We start from the raw sequence: 23,001 nt of genomic DNA, 5'->3' as shown, positions 1-23,001 counted from the left end.
TTTAAAATGCATCTCTGGGCTATTTGTGGGGCATAGGAATTCGTTCATATTTCCCCCCCCACAATATAGTCCGGCCCACCACATGGTCTGAGGGACGGTGAACTGGCCCATGGCTGAAAAAGGTTGCTGACCTTTTGCACTATAGCTAAAGCACCATTATATTTTATTTATCCTTCAGATTTCAACCATACTGGATAACTAGCATTTAAAAAACAAAACAAAAAACAATGCCTTTATAACAACTCTGTGATGTGACTATGCTTGGAATATTAGTATACTAAATTAGTATGAAGGGGAGGGGTATTCCAGCTGTATCAGTTGCACATGCAGAGAAAGGTGCAGGTTTTGTACCGACTGCGAGGGCAAGGTTAAAAGTATATCAGCAAATAAATGAATCCAGACATCTCCTCCTTCTTAGGAATTTTATTGTCTATCTAACGGATTAAAAGGGTAGCAGAAGTAGCATGGCTGCTTCTCTAAAGGAAGCATGAAATGATCCAGGAAACTATTTATTAGTGCTTTCGTTTGAAGAAAGGGCACGTGCGACATTTAATCTGTTTATTCTAATCAGGCAAGTGCTTTGGGAAAACGAGATAAAATCTTAAAAGAGGCATTCAGATTCAAAAATATGAACTTAGTAAAAAAAAAAACCCAAGAGGGTTTTAGAATTCAAACATTCCTTGCTAAGCCTTCCTCTCCACATGACTCACAATAAATGAACTTTGCATTCAAATAATAAAAACTGACAAAAATTAATGGAGAGTCAAACTATATTTTTGTATCAGTTAAGGCTATCCATTCTACATTCAAACACAATATATATTTTTACATTATTGGGTATTAGTGATCCTACTTTATCTAGGATCTTCAATCAGGATCTTCAGGATCTTCTGGTCAATGGCAAAACTAAAACTTATTCAAATAGTTCTAGATTCTACATCTAATATTTTGGGCAAAACTTCACCAGATAATTTATTTTGAGTTCTTTTATTGGTGGATTATTGATAAATATAAGGAACCATCTCTCTCTCCCCCAGGTCCAAATCCTAAATATGCCAGGGGAGGGCTATCAACAGAAGATATTAGTTGTTTAGAGATGGAAGGGTTTCAAAACAGTTACTTGTTTCTCTTCTGAAGGAAAAAGAAAAGGAAATATATATATTTTTAAAGTAAAGTTTGCAAGTCCTCACAATAAAAGAATTGAACTGAACTAGACAGTGGAACACTGTTTGTATGCAATGTATGTCTTGACTATGTTATTATGTTTGTTTTTCATGCCTGTTCCTGCCTATTTGATTGTACAATGCAAACTCTCTAGTATATTACATAAATGCAGCTGTGCTATAGTGAAGAGTCCAATCCTCATTGTTGTTACCCTCCCGCCCTCAAACAAACCTTGGAGCTAAGGTATTGAATTGCTTTCCCTTGCTGCAAAACTCTTGTTGCTAAGGGGAAAATGCTCTTCTGCTTGACAACAGTGTTTTCAAAAGGTCAGCCGTGGTTGTTGCTACATGCTGAACTTTATTTTGCTCCAAAACAACAACAAATGGAGGCATGAAACAAATTAGTGCAATTCCTGAAATCTTTAAGAAGAAACCAGCTCCTTGCAGAAGAAAGAAAAGCTTTGTAATGAGGAACATTTGAAATGGCAAGAGGGTATGGTTTGTTTTAAGCTGCAGCGCTCCAGAATGGCAAACATGTATTTTAAACATGACAATCAACTGATGTTTCCACTCATTTCAAGTAAACTAATTAAATCAATTTCAAAAGAAACTGAAAGGGACCTAGATATATTTAAAGTAAAGAATGTAGCAGTGCCGTTTTAGGTGCACCATTGCTATAACTGGACATGAGGATCCTGGCTGCGTTAAAACTCATCCTAAATCCATTCTAGCCATAACAGCTCGTATCAAATGAAGAAGAGCTGGAGTAAAATAAAAATATACTTCTATTTTATTGTTATTGAATTCTAAATCATTCTCTTACTTGCTTAGAAATCTTTGTTTATTCCTTTAATGCATAGCTGCCAAGTTATCCCTTTTTTTAAGGGAAATTCCCTTATGCTGAATAGGCTTCCTCGTGAGAAAAGGGAAAACTTGGCAGCTATGCTTTAATGCCCTGCTGATAAATGGAGGCTCGTGCTGCTTAAAGAAAACATTTGCCTTTCCCAGCCTCAAGCCCTTCAGAGGTTGTCAGATATTACAACTTTGCACAACAGTCTACATCTTTTTGGCTTTGCAGCATGGGCAGGTTGAAAAACCAAGCCCTGTGGCCTATTTTAATAAGATGTGTAATTGGTCTGCAGTACTGCCTCCAGGTTCCTACAGCAAAAGAACACAAGACCAACTGCTTGCCGCCCTTAGATATCTATTTCTGTTTAAATCATAACACTTCTCTTCAAATGCAAGTTGCATCCACCCACACAACTCAGCTGCATGAGGCCTGAGTCACACACGGTTTTAAAATGCATCTCTGCAACAGTCAGAGCTAGGAATTCGATCGCAGCAAAAGGAAAAGGAAAAAACCCTTAGCTTTTTCAGGAATCCAGCTGCACCCAAAAGCCACAGTTTGTATAATGACAGGACAACCTTTGTCAGTAATACTACCAGACAGACAGTTTCCCTTGGCCTCTTTTTTTTAGTACATCCTGCTTTTTCATAGGTTTTCATGATCAACTCTAAAGCTCAAGCACATCATTGGCAATTTTTCTGTTTTTGTCTCATTGTTCCATTTATCGCCCCACCTCAGCAGGACAGTTATTCATTTTATCTCTCAGTAACAAATGGCTGGCACAAAATGAACATGGTGGTGGCAGCGGCGGCGGCGGCAGCAGCAGCAGCAGCAGCAATGACTGTATACCACACTTATGTACATTTGGATGAACATTTCTGAAATTTATGAGAATGATGGTGCTGTAAAAAGGCTCCCCGAAAAAGTGCCTGTATCTCTCTGTGTACACACAACACAGGGCCCCCCATGAAGTGTGTGTTGCTTTCAGTGCTTTTTTTCCTATAATTTTTTAAAGAGGTACTCTCATTTTCCTACTTGTATTATAATACAGTACTGCCCCTCAATGAGGCCAAACTTAGATTCACAAAATGTTTAGGGGTATGCATACCCCTGCGCCGCCCCGCACCCCAAATAACACTGGTTGCTTTCATAAAGGGTGATGTGAATCTGACATATATGGAATAAATTCACATTGAATGGCAGTAAATCTGTTTTCTTTTGAAATTTGTGCTTTGTTACATTTGCACAAGTGGATTATGTGCCAAGTCAGAAACATCCATTTTTTAAATCCATTAAAGTTCATCCTGATGAACTGCCAAGAAAACAGTAACATTCATAGTTTTGAACCTGCGGTAAAGTGGGGGGAAATCTGAAAAGAGGAAATGGAGTTGGCCCTGATGAGTCAAGTAGGAGAATTATATTTCCACATTGGCACAACTTCTCTGTCCTTCATTTCTAAGTTTATTTTCTCACCTCCTGCTGGTCCTGCTGTGTATTTTACGAAGCCATTTATTTCATAGGTGTATAGATTCAACTGAGTAGCTGTTTTTAATTAAAAGCAACAAAACAAAATGAGATACGATGTTTTCGCTTTCTAGTACAATGGTTACTTAAAGATAAAACTGGTTACTTAAGTCATCCTTCCCCAGTATAAGCAGAAATAATTACAGTACAGAGAAGCATTTTCAATCTGATATGAATCTAAACATTTAATCAGAGGAAGAAAAAAGTAAATAATATTGATACAAGAGCCACAAAACATGGCTCATACAAAAGATGATTGAGCTTTGTTTATGCAGGATAGATCTCTGGGTAACCTGCAGTAGAGCACCAAGGATTTCCGATTACCAACTGTTTAACAATAGAAATAGCCTTTCTTTTCTTTTTCCAAATTAGGCTACCGAAACAAATAAATAGTTCTTAAAAACACACAGCTGTTTTTAAAAATCTTTTACAGGTATTATACAGAACAATATAAATGGTGTTTTCTGAGCGGAGGGGGTGAAGTCATTGAATGTCTAGTGGAAGGTTATTGTCATCCTATACCCAACTTCAGTGTACAAAGAGCATCACAAGCGCTCTCAGGTGAGCTAGGCTGAGCAATTTGCCCAGGGTCATATCCCTCACATGCCACCAACCTGCACCAAAACTTCCAATAATTGTGCTTTCTGCCATTCTGAGCAGACATTTTGCCAAGATTTTCACTGCTAAGATTCTTTGTACAGCAGCTAAATAGTTGCAAAGATTCCCAAGAAATGAGTTACAGTACACATAAAGGTGAGTGACATGAGGAGGCACTTTCTCTCTTTTCCATGCATTTTTTATTGTGTGTCAAGATAATATACTCATGATTCACGCTAACTGAAGCAACGCATGGGCACCAACTGTCAGCTCAACTGACTGGTACTTCCCCTATTTCTTCTTCTACTGCTTAAAAAGAAGAAGCCAAGCTTACTGATGCTTTCAAAAAGTTAATATTCTAAGTATTAGTTTTGTGCTAGTGGTTCAGCATCAAGGTCATCATGCGTTCACAACCACAAAACTCAAGATATTACTTTTTTAAAAATGAAAGTTGGTACTCCAAATTCCAAGATGACCCAATGGGAGAAGTCACAGCCTAGGAAAGGAAAATGAATGAATTTGAGATGTTTAGGTCTGAAGAATGGGAAAGTATTGTTCCTAATCTGAAGGCAGCCCTGTTTAGGGAAGTTTTTAATGATTGATGTTTCATTGTGTGTTTTTAATACTGTATTCTATTGGGAACTTCCCGAAGTGACTGGGGAAACCCAGCCAGATGGGTGGGGCACACCGCCTCAGACAGCAGAAACCGTTGACAGCCACCATGGCCAGCAGCCTTTTCCCCTCTTACCACTTGCCTCACCTCAGATGGCAGGAGGAGAAGCAAGAGCGACTCCCTTGAAAGTCCAGCCTTAGGGAAAGAATATATACTTGGGGTTCTTACTCCATTATTAATTAGTTACATGTAAAACACATTTTTATCCAAAGCGAAAGTGTAAAGAAATGTGTGCACAGCTCTTGGGCCCCCTGTGCATTATGCTTCCTAACATCTCCCAAAGAGGACTGCATGATGCTTAAGCTTTTAGCTCCCTTGTAATGCTAACAGGGCCTTTTGTCTCTGTGCTCTTTCAAGGTTGGTGGTTTGCTAATGGTCTGCTTTGCTCCCCTTTTAAAATCTGACCATTAAGTGCTATAAAAGACCCTTTCTTCCAGGTCAAATGCTTTATACGAGGAAATGTGGCTTTTGGGCATGGAAGCTTCCTCTTAGCATGCCTAATCTTTGTCCAATTTCCTAAGCAAAAGCCCCGAACAATGACGCAGAGCTATATTCCCAAAGACAATGTCAGGGTCTCAATATGTATGTTCCGGATGCTTCCCTAAAAGCCTTGCTTTTTGAAATAATGCCACAATATAAACTATGGGTAAGCAGAAGATAGGGCATGGGGATCCAGCCAAACACACTCAGAACCCATCTTCAGACCTTCTTGCTCAACACAGGAAAAAAGGGGGTGGAGAGGTGGAAGCAGATCATGGAAGGCCGAAGTCAAAATATTGCAGTGTGCAGTGCTCCTGTCCAGTGTTCCTTCCAGGCAGCCATCCTGTCTCCTAGGATGCTCCACCAAAATCCCCCCTCTTCGTTTTCCACCCCTAGACACTCTGTATTCTGTGGCCATTGAGTACGCTCAATCCTTACTGGTTTATTTTGGTCTGAAGATTTTTTCAAACTTCAAAATGCTAGGGCTTCCCAAGATGTGCTGATACCTCCCTTCCGTGCATGGATGATGCCAGTTTGGCTACACAAGGATCCACACTTGGAGAACAAGTTCATTATTACACATGGAATTATTTATTGGCCAAGTTTTTCTTTTAGACAGCTTAATTGATAATCACTAAGCACTAAAAATCTAAAACTAATGTGAAGCAAAGAGCCAGAATCACTCACCCAAGGGGCACTCCTAGAGAGGAAGGTCTTTGGGAACCTTCTGACATTCACCAGGGAACTTTTCAGAGGGAGCCACCACTGAAAAGGCCCTGTTTCTTCTCCCCACTGCTTGTATTTAAACAGGACTAAGTGTCCAGATAAAGGCTTTAACATTTGATAAAGTGTGTAAACATGATAACTATTCTGCTGCATTCTGGTGCAGCGGCTCAGTGCAAGGAAAACAGCATGCTGGATTTAAGTATAGCATCTCACAAGGCTATGCAAATATTACAACTGTAGAACTAAACAGTGACAAAGATCAGAGAGAGAAAACAGATATAGGCAAGCAGCAAAGAAAATTACTACTTTCACAGAATTGCCTGCAGCTCACCCAGTCCTTAAGGATCATGGGGGGTAACGGAATATAATTTAATCTCATTCGATGTCACATCTTCATTGCCACTTTTGTAGCAAAACTGATAATCAGTTCTTAATTAATATTATAACATTAAATTGCTTTAAGAAGCCTTGAATAGGAGAGCCACTCACCAAATTAAAAGGTAATACAGTGTATTATCTAACTGAGCAGACACTATAAACACATTGTCAAGTTTCCTTACTTTTGTTTTGTTTTAAAAAGATGCATGTTCTTCTTCTAAAAACAACAACACATGCTATACTTAGTCAAAATGAAGTTACCATCGGTTAATATTCAGGAAATGGCACTGCTACTCAGCATTAGTCATGATTTAAATGGCTAGCTGATTAATCAGTTGATTTACTAAAATTATCAGTTGAGTCATTTAAGCTTCTATACATAATTATGTCTGGTTCAGAAATCATGGAACCACAGTTAAATTGGCCTATATACTAGGCTAATATTGATACCGATACATTACAAAAAAATTGGCAAGCTGATACAAAATTAGTATGTTGCTGCACCAGTGGGCTGAAATGCAGACATTCAGCATCTCTTTGAATTCTGTGAAATTGGCTAGGTTTCTTGCATCCTCAAGAATTCTCTGCCCATTCTTTTAAGGCAAAACTATACAGGCTAAATGTGTTATTAATAACTACATAAAGTCTTTAAAACAATTTAATAGCACTTTCACCAGGACAGCAGTGTGCACGGAGAATTTAAGTGTTCATTCCCAAGCTGTGATCTCAATGAGCACTCTCCCTGGCTATGAGTCTTAGGAAAAAGTTTGAAGTAGTTACTAAGGACACTTTTAGCATCATGTGTCATTTGTCCTAGTAAATTGGGGGAGGGGGGCTACACCGTGTACATTATTATTATTTTAAATGATGAGCTTGGCTTGACCCTCAGACAGAACACTGTTCTCTGATATGCACAACTTGACAAAACATTAAATAAAACATGCTATATAACTCTTTTGAAGAATGCACCTTGTTAGGCCAGTGAAGTTCAACACTAGCACTTTAACCATATACAAGATGAGCGAATTGCAATGACATCATAAGTTTGGATAGAAACGACCTACAGTGGTACGTCGACTTCCGAAGGCGATCCGTTCCGCGGCGCTCTTCGGAAGTCGAAACCTTTGGAAGTCGAAGCATCCATTTTGCGCATGCACTGGGAAAATACTTCCGGGTCAGTGGACTTCGGAAGTCGAAACCTTCGGAAGTCGAGGCACTCGTAAGTCGAGGTACCACTGTACTTACTTCAATGCAATTTGAAACATGAGCATGAAGTCGTTGCCACAGCTCTAGCATGAGCACTGCCATTAACTTATATTTTCCAAATCATAGAAGTGCTTCTGTTTAACTGATAAGCAATGGAAAAGAGCATCTTTTCCAATGCTAACACACAAAGGAGACAATAAAATGGAAAGCTCACATGAAACCTGCCATCCGCTATTTCATCTTCAAAGGACCACTATAAAAACTGTTTCATTACGAGATGGAAACTTTGTTTCAGTAAAATTTCCAGTAGATTAAAAAAAAAAAAACAACCAAAAAAAACCCTTAATGGAATTAGCTGAACTCTGCCAACAGAAAGAAGAATATCAAACAAGATATTCCGACCACTGGCCACTCTCCTGCTGCTGTACGCTGTTCCAGGTTTTCTCCTGACCCCTTCGAGCCAATTTCGGGAAAGGCGGGCTCACTATGTTTGCATAGATGCTCAGCTGGAGCACCAAGGAATGGCAAGGAATAACGGAGCAGAACTGGGTGAGTTTGTTCAGACTTAAGTAAATGCCGGTTCACACAACAAGCAATATATACAGCAATATATACCATAAAATATAATCCAACGTAAAAGCAGTACAAAATTACCAACAAAAGTGAATTATTACAAAAGTCCTAGCAGAGACACAGATAAAACCAGCATCCACCCAAAGAAAACTTAGCTATAGGAAACTAGAAACACAGTCAAAAAATCCTCTCTTCAAAATTTTGGGAAGTTTGTACCTAAACCTTATGCCACTGATCTCTTACTCATTCTGTTACTACTATGAAGATTTGTTATTCCCATTTTACAGATGCTAGCCCTTAGCAAACACAAACTGTGACTGCTTGCTTGCATATATTAAGTAAACACTTGACACTGAAAACACGTAAGTTTTCGGGGCAGCGTAGGACCCAGTCTGCTATAATTGGCAGGGCCCCAAAATGCAAAGGGGGGAAACATAAAGGGAAAGAAAGGCAAGAGGACATGGGGAGGGTGGAGAGGAGGGCCACACTCTTGTCTAAATCTTAGAAATTTGTGTAACGTTTGTTGTGGAAGAGGGGGGGAGGCTTCTCCTCAGCATTAAGGGAACTCATCCTAGCCCATTTTCTATCAGCTGAGGACAAGAGTCTCTATGGCGTTCAGAGGAAATATAATGGAAACTGCTTCTTTCAAGTTGAATTCAAGTGGGCAAGGCAGGGGATTTTAATGTATGGCTTTTATTTTAACATAAGTGTGCTGCTTTCTGTCCACCGCCCACACGCTTTACAAGGTACCTTTTAGCACTTGCCAATGTGCTTAATTATCTCGAACAGCCGGGGAACTAAAAAAGAAAAGAAAAAGAAACCTTCCCCTGCTCTGTGTTCCATTCTGATGTTTTGCCTTATGTGCTCTTTTTCGGGATGCAGGGAGGAAAGGCCTCTCTGAATAATTTATAGGGGCCTAGGCAGAAACAAGCTCCTACTTTTGAATAAAAACGTTGGGTACAAGGAAGGGATTATAACTTTTCCACCGAGATCTATTTGCAGCAGAGGTACTTTGAACAGCTATGTTAAAATGGGACAGTGGGGTTTGTTTGTTTTTTTGCATAGCAAAGCTACACTGAAAAGACTACTCTGCAATACAATTCTAATGGAACAGATCAAAGATACCATTCCTGCTGGCCAAAAGGAGATTCCCAAACTTGCACCTCTAACTTCTGTACCGCTATGAGCTGTTCGCTAATGCCAAACTAGACATGGCATTCTTTAGTCCCTCATGGCTGGTTTTTAACAAACAAGACAAATAAAACAACACACACACACCCCTCCAATAGGCTTGGACTGTGTTGTTGTGGAATGAGGCACAGAGAGCATGACTACCTTGCCATCCTGGGGTGCCCCCTCCTAAGTTATGACATTTATTCCTTTATATTGCAGGCGGTTGGGGTCCATCCCCCCCGTTTTGAAAGATTAGCATTCTAGCCGCCATCATTAAACGAACTACCATTTCCAGGTCTTCTTCCAACATTATACCTCTAAGATATCCAAACAAAATTACTACTAGATCCCTTGGAAGATAATATCTTCCAAGGGATCTAGTAGTAATTTTGTTTGGATATCTTCCCCCTTTTAATAAGACAGTCTTCCAAAAGATCTGTATTGTAGGACATTCGCGTATCGTTGGAAACATATTTGCATTGAGTGTCTTATATCTTTGTCTGGAATTGTATATTAAATATTGGGAGGTTGTGTGATTTTTGGCACCATCCACAAGTTTGAAACTATACAAGGTATCACATTTATTAGTGAGCTAATGTGGAGGAAAACCAAGGGAATTTCACTGTTGTGCCCCAATATTTCAGACTCCCCTTCCTCTGTTAATAAATGTGAAACACACTCACAGCATTTAGAAAGAAAACCTATTACAAAACCTGCAACCACTTGAAGAACTGAAAAAAGAAAATTGAAATCAAGATTAATTTCCATCCACATGAAGCAGAAGACATGAATAGGAAAGAGGTAAAAATCTTGAGTTAAGTTGTACCGAAAATCAGATGCAGTGAAATGCCTTATGCAGCAGTTAAATGCCTTATAAGTAATTCATACTGTGAACAAAATCAAAATGAGCATGTCAGCAGGTCCAGTGTTGTGCTGCAATCTGGGATAGCAATCAAAGCTACACTAACACCAGTGGAAAACCTACAGCCCACAGCTTAATTAGGCTCACCAAGGCAGGCATGGTGGTTTTGGCTTAGTCAAGCCACACCCACCCAGGCCCATGCAGAGCAGGGAACAGCCGGGTACATTTGCCCAGGTCTCAGAGGGCTACGCTGACGGGGGCGCCAGGGACTTGCTGCTTTTTTTGTTTGAGTTTATAACTTCATTCTAACAAGACTCCTGCCCGGGCCTCACACAAGCACTGCATGGGCCTGCACCCACCTGCCCAAAATCTGGCAGCATATAGGACATGAGCTTTTTGGCAGGTACGACACACGGCTGGCCCAAATGTGGCTTGTAGAGGTTGCTGACTAGCTGATAGGTGTCACCTGCAGAACCCTGCGCTTAGCGTTGCATGGGGCTCTTTGATGCATGCAGAGAGCTGTGTTCCTGTTGGGTTTTCTAAGCACAGAGCAAAAATGAATCACTTGACATCAGGTGATTGAAAGGCTGTCTCACCTCGCCTCTCCTGGGTGCTGTGTCTGACCCTGGGGAAGGCCCCTCTGTGCAAAAGGCCACCACTGACAACTGTAAGTTGTACGAGTCAAACTAGCAACCCCAAGAGAAGTCCCCCCTCGACTAGCTGACTGCGGCTGATGCCGCAACTGTGGTGTGCATGGGTGGGGGGCTGCCAAGGAGCAGCACTGGAAGTGGTTTGTTCCTTATTTATTATTTTTACCAATGTGGTTCTGTCCTCTCTTTCTCTTCTTCCATCGCAGGTAGCCTCACAACAGTTTTGAGACCAATGCCCTAAGGTTCCATATTAACTGAACTCATGGAACATCATTGTAGAATGCTCAACAAATTTCTAATTATCAAACTGTTTGGGGCGCAATAATAATATTAATCACAAAGCACTTGACATAGGCAAAGCCTTTTCCAGTGTTCAAGCGCTTTGCATGCATTCTGTTGTGTAAACTGGACTTACCAATCTCTGCATACTTTTGACATGCGTTGGGCTGATAGATAAGGCCTCTTCATACCAGCGTTTGGCTTCATCAATATTTCCCCGAAGTTCTGCCACTTGACCTCTCATGTACAGAACGTTGTGAGACATTGGAAAGAGGTTAGCAGCTTCCTGAATACATGCTGTGGCTTCTGCAGGCTTTCCAATTCCTATGTATACTTCAGCTGTAAGGAGGAGGAAGGAGAGAGACAAATGAATGGTCCTCCCCAATTAATATTCTCTCCATTGACTGTTTTATGGCTAAGTTCCCCAAGGAAACTACCCCAAGCAAAGATTTTCTCTCTCAATTATATATATTCCAATCTTCATTAATTCTCTTGAGACACAAGCTTTTGTGAATCCAAGGGTACAAAGGGTAGGGTAGGAAAGGAACAAAGGGAAACTTGGGCTTCACTCTGATGTGAGACAATAATGAGGTTGCATGGGTTGTTTCAGGGCTTTTTTCAGCTGGAACTCGCCAGAAATTAGTTCCGGCACCTTTCAGGTGGGCGCCATTGCCATTATAAGAGAACAAGGGAGCCGTTCATGGTGAGTTCCAGCACCTCGAAAAATAGTACTGGGTTGTTTCCATATGAAAGATAACAGCCTTCAAACCTCTCCCATCTCTATCCACGCTATTTCTAACTCTATGAGCGTCTCCACCCCCATCGTTCAGCCCGAACACTGAGGTCCAGCTCCGAGGGCTTTCTGCTGATTCCCTCAATGCGAGAAGTAAGGTTACAGAGAACCAGGCAGAGGGCCTTCTCGGTAGTGGCGGCCACCCTGTGGAACACCCTCCCATCAGATGTCAAGAAACTACCTGACTTTTAGAAGACATCTGAAGGCAACCCTGTTTGGGGAAGTTTTTTATGTTTGATGTATTATCGTGTTTTTAATATTCTGTTGGGAGCTGCCCACAGTGACTGGGGAAACCCAGCCAGATGGGCAGGGTATAAATAATAAAATTTTATAATATTATTATTACTACGATCCTTGATCTTTTTCTAAAAACAACAACAACATGGCCCTGGAACAGGAGAATTCAGACAACATGCATTAAGGATAGCATGAATTTTGAGACCCTTTAAAAACACAATAGGTGGGATTCAACTAAACTGTCATGTGTGCGGAATAAGGTCCAGTCACACAATGTGACTCCCCCCCTCCCAACCCACTGTATCCCCTTCAGATTAGGGCAGAGAATCAGGCAACTAGTTCCAAATACTCAGGGGAAAGTTGGACTTTTATTTCTAGGAGAGCAACCCCTCTCTCTACTATAGCAACCGCTTTTGAAACCGAGGGACAGTTTCATAAACTGTTAGCAATATGGGATGTGGAAGTGTTCAAAGGCGGGGGTGGGGAATCTGAGGAGCACATGCAAGCCTTTGGGGATTCTTAAAGTAGCTGTCTGGATCCCAGCCCAGTAAGTAAAGATTATTTTAACCAAAGGTGTGAAGGCATATATTAGCACTTCGATCTGCTGGGAACCAGCAAGAGGAAGAATAAAGGAAAATCTGAAAAGTTTGATGAAGCCCTTCCAATAACAGCATAAAAACATCAAGGACCTCATAAAAGCATTTGATAATTTTAAAGCCAATGTTTAAGTAAATTGCAGCCCAGGCTACAGAACAAAATGCCTTGCGATTAGGCTCAGACGGGTACTCAAGTCTGTCTCTCAATGAGTTATTAATGATGAGGGACTTCATGCAATTTGTTTCCACTGACATTTTCAGGCATTTTCTCTCCCTCTCTCCAATTTTCCCTGATATCATTCATACTACTCTGAACTACCTCAATTTTCACAGAAGCAGTAAAGATGCTGATTTATAAATTCCCTATATATCTCCACTTTCCTGTTTACTTATACTTTAATAATCAAAGCAACATCTACACGCACACGCGCACACACAATTGTGTTTTCCCCTACCTGTAAAATAATGTGGCTGATATATAAAAAACTGCTTCCATATGAAGATTTTTTTAAATAAGCACTGTTTACTATCATCAGCATGATAGTAATAAGTGAAAAAGTGACAGCCAGGATCCCAAGGGCCATTCATGATATATCACATGGACTTAATGTACTTTCCACTGTAGTAACAGTGCCTTACAACAAAACAAAACAACACCATACTTGTCAGGCCTATCTTTCTGATGACAAACCACCTCTTACTTTCTCTCCCACCCGCCCACCAACCCCAAATATTATGGCGCTGCATACAATGCAAACAGTGGGGTTCTGGTATTAAAGTTGGAACCCCTTCTGATCAAGGTGTGGAAGAGAGGGAGAAAGACAATTTAAGTCAATGACATCACTCTGGTTCTATTCAGGTGAAACTCAAACCAGGGCTCAGGAACATCTGCTACCCAGGTATGCCAAAAAAGTTTGGGAACAGGAGGGTTCAAAAGAGTAGCCAGAGGGGAGGCGGAGCCTGTGTGAGTCACAGGGTAACTCAGGACTGTCTTGGGACATATTAGGTCTTGTCTGGCTGCCATGCTTTGGAATTTCATGCAGTGGGAGTCTGGTCTAGTCCCATTGCAGATGAAATTATTCCAGCAGGCCTTTGACTCATAATGTAGCCTTGGCCTCTGCAAAATAGGTGCCATTTTACTGGTGTATTTTATCTTCCTTGTTTAATGTTTTCACTTTAATGTTATCGTGCTTTATTTTATTTGCATTTCATTGCTTTTGGCCACCTTGAGCACCATTTGAAACATGTCAACCAACCAAAGTACTTCATCTGTTTAAAGGCCACTGTCTCAGGCTTGAAATAAGCCTCAAGGCATTCTGAGGCTTACAGAAAAATAAAAATAAAATAAAATATATGAAGGACTGTTGTTCCAAAAGAAAAGCTCCCCAAACACACAAGGCATGCGTGTGCTACTATGAAATCACATTTTTCTTCTCAGAACTATTGGGCATACCCAACAACCTCCACTAGTTGGAAGAAGTCAGCACAGAAAACTAAAGAACAAAACAAAAAAAGTGAGACCTTAAGCTGCCGTAAAACTCTTGTGACTTCTTGGTTGGTTCTAACAAAGGTATTGATCAACTATGGATTTAGGAGTTACCTTTGTTTTTTGTTTTAAAGAAACCTAAACACAATCATTTTGGACACTTCTTAATGAAATTTTTGCATGATGGTTTCTGAGATCAAGGAGCAGGAATGGACACTATTGGATTCAATTTTCAATCAAGATGGCAGATCGAACTTTTCAACACTGCACTGAGTTTTTGCTTTCTCAGCGTTCTGGAGCAACGCTGGGTAAAAGGCTGCTAGCTTCTCAAATCCTCATAACAGCCTTATGATGAAGATTAGGGCAAGATGGGTTTCACAAATGAGTGAGTAACTAACATTCTAGTTTCTGTATTTGCAGACATCCATAATCTGTGGATCTGATTCCTCTAACTTGCTGTCTAAGATAGTACAGCACCGTTCACAGATACATCATATGGGTCTTCAGCTGATTTGTTTTGGGGCAAAGTGATTTTACTTCTAACCTGTATTTCAAAAACAACATCGTTTCTTGAAGTAAGTACAATATAGTCCCTGATAATAGCTTGCCACCTCCCTTGCGGGTCGAACTACCTTAAACTTCATTCCATAACTCTGTAATATCAGTATCTCAATATACCTCACGTATCTGAGCTTTAACACCAGAAGGTTCAGTCACCCACTTTTACTCTATTAAAGCACATTTACATGAGTTTGTTATTGACACCTCAAGTCAGAAGAGCATGAGGCTCTTCATCTCAGGGTCATGGGTTCGAGCCCCATGTGGGGCAAGAAGATTCCTTCATTGTAGGAGGTTGGACTAGATTACCCTCATGGTCCCTTCCAACTCTACAAATTCATTATTCTACATAATAAATGTATTTCAGATTCTCCACACCCCTCCCAAAATTAGTTTTAGCTTGCTATTCTCTTTTGCAGTCTGAAAAGCATATAATTGCAGATGCCATTTTATCTTTTTTGCCTGAAATCCATAGTTTGAGCTGCCCAGATTAAAGTTCACCAAAACAACGTCACTCTTCATTTTCAATGAGGCACTTTAAATTTCCATGACTTAACACAACCTGAGCAGTGGATGGAAAAGGGGGCGGCGGGGGTGGGGTGGGGAACTCAACCTTCTGACAAGGTTGTTAAATACTAAATGCCATCCTCTCCTAGACTGCTGTTTCATAAATTAAGCATACAATGTTCTTGTCTTGAAATGTAACGAAATGCCACATTCCGAATAAGTGTCCTTAAAAGCTGTGCTTTTAGCTGACATACAATAAAAACATTCTGCCCCGCTGAAGGCAAGGAATACAGATTCCTGTAGCTAATGAGCAGGAAAAATGAAAACAGCAGCTGTGCCCTATTACCTGCATGAAGCCAGATTTGAGCCAGTGTCATCCAAGGATGCAGAGGACCTTGCTTCGGAGCACTGCTCTGCAAAGACGAGCCAACTTCAGACAGTGCCTGCTCCACTCTAGAGGCTGCTATCGACGTCGCATGGATCGAACCTGCGGAAATAATAGAAATAGGTTGCATCAGTAGAAAGAGAGAGAAAGCCTGGACTTCAGCTGTTTGCTGTTCTTCATTTTAACTCTGTACATGTAAAGGTGTTGCAAAACCTTAAAACATCCATGTTTGACAGGCTCCCCCTTCCCTGATTACAAGGATGTTAGTGTTAGTGAACCTGCATTAAAAAGCCTATTATATTACTAGCGGAAATGACAGATGAGATTGGAGCAGCCACTCGTGAAACACAAAGCTTTCGACGATCGACAGCAGGTATACAAGTTCCACGCACACACATACAAGCTCTAAGACTCAAAGAGGTTTGGGGGTGACGCTTATTTGATGTAACTCTTACTACTTACTCTTCACTGCTAGTTATCACTGAACACCCCCCCTTCCTGGAGGGGTAATTAGAATCCTATTTTAAGGATAATAATAGAGAGACTAAAATAACCTAAGAAATGCAGAATGATCTCAACATTTCCCTGAACAGAAACCAATTAAGCTGCAAAGACTATAAAGTTCACTTAATCACCAATATTAACAGCTGGGGAAGTGAACAGAATGAGCACTTAGTCCAAAAGGGAGTTGATAAATCTAAAGGGGGGGGGAATCTAACCAACAGATTATTATTTTCCTTGATATTTTCCTATATGTTATGGTTTATTGCTTTTAGACAATTTCTATTTGATATGCATGTACAAATAAGCAAGCAGCTCCTGCCATATGTGAGACACTCACTGCATCTCTCCAACGTGGTGCCAATTAAACATGATGTTCAAAGACTTAAATGCATGCTTGACAAAAGCTGAGGTCACCAAAGAATATAAACAAAGAGTGAAGCATCAGAAATGTTTGCAAGGAGAAGCAGAGAGACAAATGCCTTCTTTGTCAAGATACAAATAAATTGGCACACTCATCTAATCACCTTCTAGTATTTCCTTGACGGCAATTTTGGAACAGAGCTGCTAAAATGTATCCCAAATAATGTCAGGTGTTTACATTGTAACTTCTTGTTCACACATAAAGTTATCATCGTCTTAAGTCTGGCAAGAGCTCCTGGGGCTTTAAGACCTGTGTGACAAGCAGAACTTAATCGAATGAAACTTTCCCTGGCATGCAGAAAGGGTAAATGTCATCTGCTGAACTGCTTGCCCCACAGAAGCTCCAAAAGGAACAGCTTTAAAAGAGAACTAGACAAATCAATGCAGGAGAAGGCTGTCGTTAGACCTCTAGACCACAATGGCTACGTTCTGCCTCCGTTGTCAAGAGTCAGTACAGTCGTACCTTGGTTCTCGAACTTAATCCATTCCGGGAGTCTTTTCGACTCCCCAAACGGTTTGAAAACCAAGGTGCGGCTTCCAGTTCACTGCAGGAGCTTCCTGCACTCTATCGGAAGCCGCGGAAGCTTCCGAAAAACATTCACAAACCGGAACACTCACTCCCGGGTTTGCGGCATTCGGGAGCCAAAACGTGCAAGTACCAAGATGTTCGAGAACCAAGGTTCTCGACTGTGTGCCTCTGAATACCAATTGCTGGAAATCCGAAGTGTGGAGATTGCACTCGAATCTTGCTTATTGGCTTCCCATGGGCACCTGACTGGCCACAGTGAGAACAGGATGCTGCACCAAATGGGCCTTTGGTGTGATCCAGGAGAGCTATTTTATCTTCTTATGACTGGAAATGCCATGGGCACCACGAATTCAAGATATTACATAAGTAATGACTTCTCATTATTGAAAGGGGGACCGCTATGAGAGGACATTCATATGTTTTGGCACATATAAATGTGGTGAAGACTAACGAGGTCTCCCCCCCCCCAACCAGCTTTGAAACGTGATTTAGTACATACATTATCCCTGGCATCTAGGATCCTGGCCCCTATAAAGCAGCATTCAATCAAGTGAGCCTCAACTGCAGTGTGAACCAACATAACCCTGATATGGGCTTAGCACCTCAGTGAAAATGAGGCCTATGTGGAAGATGGTAGGGATAAGGCAAACATCTAAGGCGCTTTGCCTAATCTCCATACACATTTATGTTTTTCTTGTCAATCACCAACTGGAGATTTTCTGCTACCAACTATGGCTTGCTTGTTTAACTAGAACACCCTTTTCATGGTCAGGGCGTAACTTTCAGAAAATAGCAAGAATCCAATATTCAGCTGTGGCTTCAGCTACCAAATTTGCTGCCTCACTTCTTGTTAGACTGGATAGCTATTTGTGTACCACTTAACCCTACACCCGTTCCAGGGGTCATTATAAACTTAACAAAAGTAACTGAGCTAAGATTTTATTCACTAGGATGAACCAGTGCTTTGTTTAAACGGCTTAATTTTATAGTGCTTTATTTCAACAAGGGACACCTGCCACTATTTGAATCACCAACAAAGGAAGCCGTCTATTGTGACAAGATGATTATTAAATTTTTCAGCATTTTGTTGCTAGTGTTTACTTTAAGAAGGCCTTTTGTTTCTGAACAGTTGATAAATTGCCTGACACAAGAAAAAAACCAAAAGAAGACAATACTGTATTGCTTTTCTACTTGAACGTTTATGGGGGGGGGGATCCGCTTCTTAATATGATGAGCATGTTGCTACTTCCCCTGTGTTTATCTTTAGGATTGCCAAGTGAATGATGAAATGGTAAATACTTGACATAATGCAAATCCTTCAGAGGCTCACCCCTCTCCTTGCTGCAGAATGGAAAGTTGCTTTTCAATCAAATTTCATGAGAACAATGTCTTAATTAAAGGAAAGGAAATGAGCAAAATCATGCAAGGTGAAAACACAACCCGATTTCACATGCACACACAAAAAAGCAGGTGCCAGAGCATGTAAGAGTGCCAAACCGTGATACATGCAGAGATCTGTATGCCAGTGCGAGTAAAACTCTCTCTAGATGAAGAGACAGTACATTCTTTAGGACCAAATAAAACATGTATGTGTACGGTCTAATCTAGGGGTAGCCAAGTTTGTGCCCTTCAGCTGTTTGGACTACAAAGCCCATTAGACCAGTCAGCAGCATCAATCATCTGGGCTGATGGGTGTTATAGTCCACAATATCTGGAGGTAATACCACACTGGCTGTCCCTGAGCTAATCCCACAAGACGGTGGGCAATACCCAATGATAGTCATACTAAGACTAGTCAATGGATCTAGTCTGAGTATGACGAACATTGCATATCACCCTTCATTAGCAACTGCAATAACTCATCCCCCACCTCCAATATGTTAAAAGGCTCATCGACGTTTTGCGAAATGGGTGGTGTACATTAACGAAGAGGAGCCGGGGCTTCCATCAACAAACAAAACTTTCTTTGTTCCATAGGGTTGGTACATGAAACAAGTATCATATGCTTTTTGCTAAGTGATCCTACACTGCCATTAACTGGCCAAAATCACTCTTCAATATAATTCAGAATGGTGCCAAGACCACATAAATGGCTAATAAATAACAATACAGTATTAGGCTTAAGAATGCCAACAACATATCTTAAATACAAAAAACAAAGTGGTTGGGTTTTTTTAGAATAGGTCAACTTTGCGTTATTTTCTTTTTAAAATCTTTTTATTCCAATTTTCGCCCCTTATTCCTTCTAGCCAAGAGACTAGAAAATGAACTAACTGATCTGGAGAAATCATAAATACGGTGTTATGGTGTATTATGGGCTTAAGCAATGGATTTTATAAAGTCAGCCCCTGCTCCCCAGGACCTTTATTTGCATCCCTCCTGAAAATAATACTGCCTCTTTAATAAGTGAACTCTAGTCCTAGCTGAGGGCATTCAGATCTCATAGGACTGCAGACTCAGGGGGGACTTGAATGGCTAAGGAGCAGTAGCCTTGCTTTGCACAATGTCAAACCTCCATGACAAATGGACACACATTTACATTCTGTGGTGGAGGGAAGGTGTTATTACTAAGCCTTTAGAAGTTTAAAAATAGACCTGTATAGTAAATACTACTTACAAACTGAAAAAAGGGAGAAAAAACCATGAAAGTAAGCATCTGGAGGGTTGCCTTTAAACAACAGATCAAACCACAAATTAAAATCACGAAGGATAACAGCTATAAAACAGAACTGCACAAAAAAGCAAAATACACTTCTGATAACCTTCAAACTGTAAGCTCGTTTTCCTGTTTTTTTTCCAAAGAACAGTGAACATTTTGAAATAAGGAGTTTAAAATCATAATGAATTTCCGGTAAGAATTTGGAGAAAGTTCTTGTTCAATAAATCCCTTTCATGTCATGTTAACAATCAAATTGAATATAGAAAAACAACAGAGTATACATATTAAGAGCAAGAAAGCTACAGAGGGTTTGGACCAATTCTACTCATATGGATTCAATGGGGGAATGAAAGTACATAAACAACTGCTCTGAGGTCAAATTGAGGCTCCTACAAAGTTGCCACATCTCTCCCCCCCCCCCAATAAGATATTGCAGCTCTTGCTGGAGGTAGAAAATTCGCAGCCTGCTTTTGTGCTTTCATTTCTGCAGCATCTCATGATTGGTCCTACATCCCTATGGAAAGCTAAATGAGTTCGCGGCTTCACCAACAACAATTTAATGCTACGTGGGCTATGCTCTGTAGAGGCTCTGTTTTAGAAAAGGATATTGTCTATCACACTTCTGCAGCTGTTAGCTAGCATCCAAAGTAATAACCAGTCCTGAATTTTTAAAGCATTTTTTGGGGGTGGGTGGGAAATAAATTCTCCAAAGTTCATATCAGCACCCGTAAGTGCAGGCAGCACGTGATTCCAACAACTGCAAAATGAATTCTGACACAGATCCATCAGAGACCAGTAGACAAAGACCAAATGACAAACTACACCTCACAGCAATTTTATGGGCAGCACCATTTCAGACAGCAAAGACCTTTTTTCGTATGCTCCCTTATGAAGAAACGCCACCTCACTTCAGGTAGTACCCTGTTTCCCCGAAAATAAGACATACAAAGTAGTAGAGTACAGAATTGTACCAGCTTAGCTATGGCCTCATTTTCTGTAAGGTGCAGTACGGCTCTTAGGGAGGGGTGATATTTTTTTAATGTCCCACTGAAGAACCAGGATCACAGAAAAGCCTTGGCAAAACAAGTGGGAGCAGAATTAACATCAATATGAAAGCACAAGTGCTATCCTTTCAAATAGCATCTTGAATAGGATCCAACTACATTGTGACCTGATTAATTTGCACTCCTTTGCTACTTATTTTCTAGCACCTGTCATCTAATTCTGTGCCAGAGACAACGCTTTACTCACTCTACTCCTCCGAAACGAACAGATTAAGCCAATTTACGATAGCAAAAAAAAAAAACCCACCACAGTGCAAAAGAATAAATCCTTTCCTGTCTTGAAGCTAGCGTCTAGGAATGAAAATTGTTGCCAATTATATTTAATTCTGTCAAATAAAGGTCCTAACATTTCGAAACGAGTTAATTGCATGGATGAGAACAAAATCCAGTAAAAAATAAAAAATGTTGCACCTATAGTACAAAAGAAGAAGTAGGAGCTGAGTTCCTACCACTCAAGAATCAGTACAGTACTGACAAATTTGGGCGCATACTTATAATACTAACAGCATATTTTCCAAGCACTCCATCATACATGATGTGGAGGCACAGGCATGTGGACAAAGAGTTGCCATGCCCTATAAGGGGCCAGGTTTTCTCCTGCTTGAGGCTTCAGATCCAGAGCTCTGAGGTGGGTTGGGGAGTTAAAATGGCAACCCCATCACTTCTTTCTTCTCCTGGCTCACAGCCACGACATGGAAATCTTCCACATCCTGGTACACCCCCAGTGTTAATCCTAGCTCCACAGCACTGCATCGACAATGGGTGCCAATCCTTGCGCACAGACTCTTGGAACAGCTGTGCCACCGACCTATCACAATATTGCTAAAATGCCTTATGGCAGCACTTGCTCGGTGCTCTCAGGAAGGCAATGGAGCCCCCTGGTGGTCCCTCGATGTAACATTTCATGAGCCTTCCAAGGGTATTGGGGTGAGGAGACTGATTTAAGAGCATGCCCACTTGAAACCATCACTGTTTACTTGAAGAAACAGTTTCAAATGCCCTAATCATCATCACCATCTAATCCAAACAGGTAGGTTGCACTAATACCAAATACCTTGATGTTCAACAACATTTCAGGGCAATGGATGCTTAGCAGTTATGGAGATTATCAGAAGCACAAACAGAGCAAACTAGCACGCCTATCAGAAAGAGGAAATCAGTTTACAGAGTGGCGGTTCGCAGGGCCCAGGAACGAGGTCACAGTATGGATTGGTTGCATAGGGCCAGACAAAGGTATCGGATTTGGGATGAGGGTGAGGAGACATAAACAGGTGGAGAGGAGATTCTGTTCTTGAGAGAGGTGAAGATGTGGAGGAATCAGAAGCTAAAAAGTGAAAGAGAAAAATATAAAGAAAATGCCAGGAATAGGTTTTGAATGGATTAATGGATGCCATGAAAAGAAAATAATAATCCTAATAATGTATAGCTCATTTAACCACCGCTAAAAAGGAAGCAACAGTTTACCACACGAAATGTATTTTCCTACAAGCACTGCAAAAAGGTCCCTTTCCTTGTATGAAAAAGAAATGTTTTAAAATGTTTACTGAGATTTAGTAAAACTAGTTTCAATCAAGTCATTCTGGAAAGGAAAAATGTTATAATAAAAACATTTGTAAGGCAAGCTACTTGGCATGTCCAATAGGAATACAGATGGCAAAAATTATTTTCTGAAACAGGGGTAGCCAACGTGGTGTCTTGCAGATGTTTCGGACTCCAACTCCCATCAGCCTCACCTAGGGTGGCAATGCTCAGGGATGACTGGTGTCGTAGTCCAGCATCTGCAGAGCACCATGTTGCCCACTGTGTCCTAAAACCTGAGAGCCTGAAGCTGCTAAATGCTTATCCAAGTTAGAAATAAAACACAAACTGTCTAGGTAAGTGATAATGAACTTCATTTAAAAGATAAATAAATCCTTGAATGACAGCAGGCAGAAGGTCCGATTCATCACCCTATTCCATGAAAGGAAGGAGATCCTGGTGTCATTCCACTGGCAAAGCATCCTGGTTCATGTGCTCAGGTGCGACTCAACAATTTGTTGCTCACACCGTCCCTTGACAATACCAAAGGCAATGTGTGTATTTATTTTTATTAAATCCAGTTCTTCCTCCCGAGAATTTACAGAGGCATATAA

The 23,001-nt window shown here is 40.8% G+C and overlaps 1 protein-coding gene across 4 annotated transcripts in view; it reads right to left on the bottom strand.

The window, feature by feature from the left end:
• The window catches only part of TTC7B (tetratricopeptide repeat domain 7B), a 105,361-nt gene that overhangs the window by 9,148 nt on the left and 73,212 nt on the right, over window positions 1–23,001 (bottom strand). For 2 of the 4 annotated variants that reach the window (XM_035101891.2, XM_060272309.1), the window contains 4 exons: window positions 22,035–22,193; window positions 19,764–19,814; window positions 15,655–15,795; window positions 11,268–11,470 (listed from right to left, as the gene is read on the bottom strand). In XM_035101891.2, the coding sequence (XP_034957782.2) occupies window positions 11,268–11,470; window positions 15,655–15,795; window positions 19,764–19,814; window positions 22,035–22,193 (554 nt within the window). The remainder of the gene's footprint in view (window positions 1–11,267; window positions 11,471–15,654; window positions 15,796–19,763; window positions 19,815–22,034; window positions 22,194–23,001) is intronic. The other 2 variants (XM_060272302.1, XM_035101893.2) reach the window with 2 other exon arrangements.

Source organism: Zootoca vivipara, chromosome 1 (assembly GCF_963506605.1).
Source record: "Zootoca vivipara chromosome 1, rZooViv1.1, whole genome shotgun sequence".
Classification (NCBI taxonomy): Eukaryota; Metazoa; Chordata; class Lepidosauria; order Squamata; family Lacertidae; genus Zootoca; species Zootoca vivipara.
The sequence above is the reverse complement of the archived record's forward strand: the minus strand, read 5'-3'. Positions and strand labels throughout refer to the sequence as shown.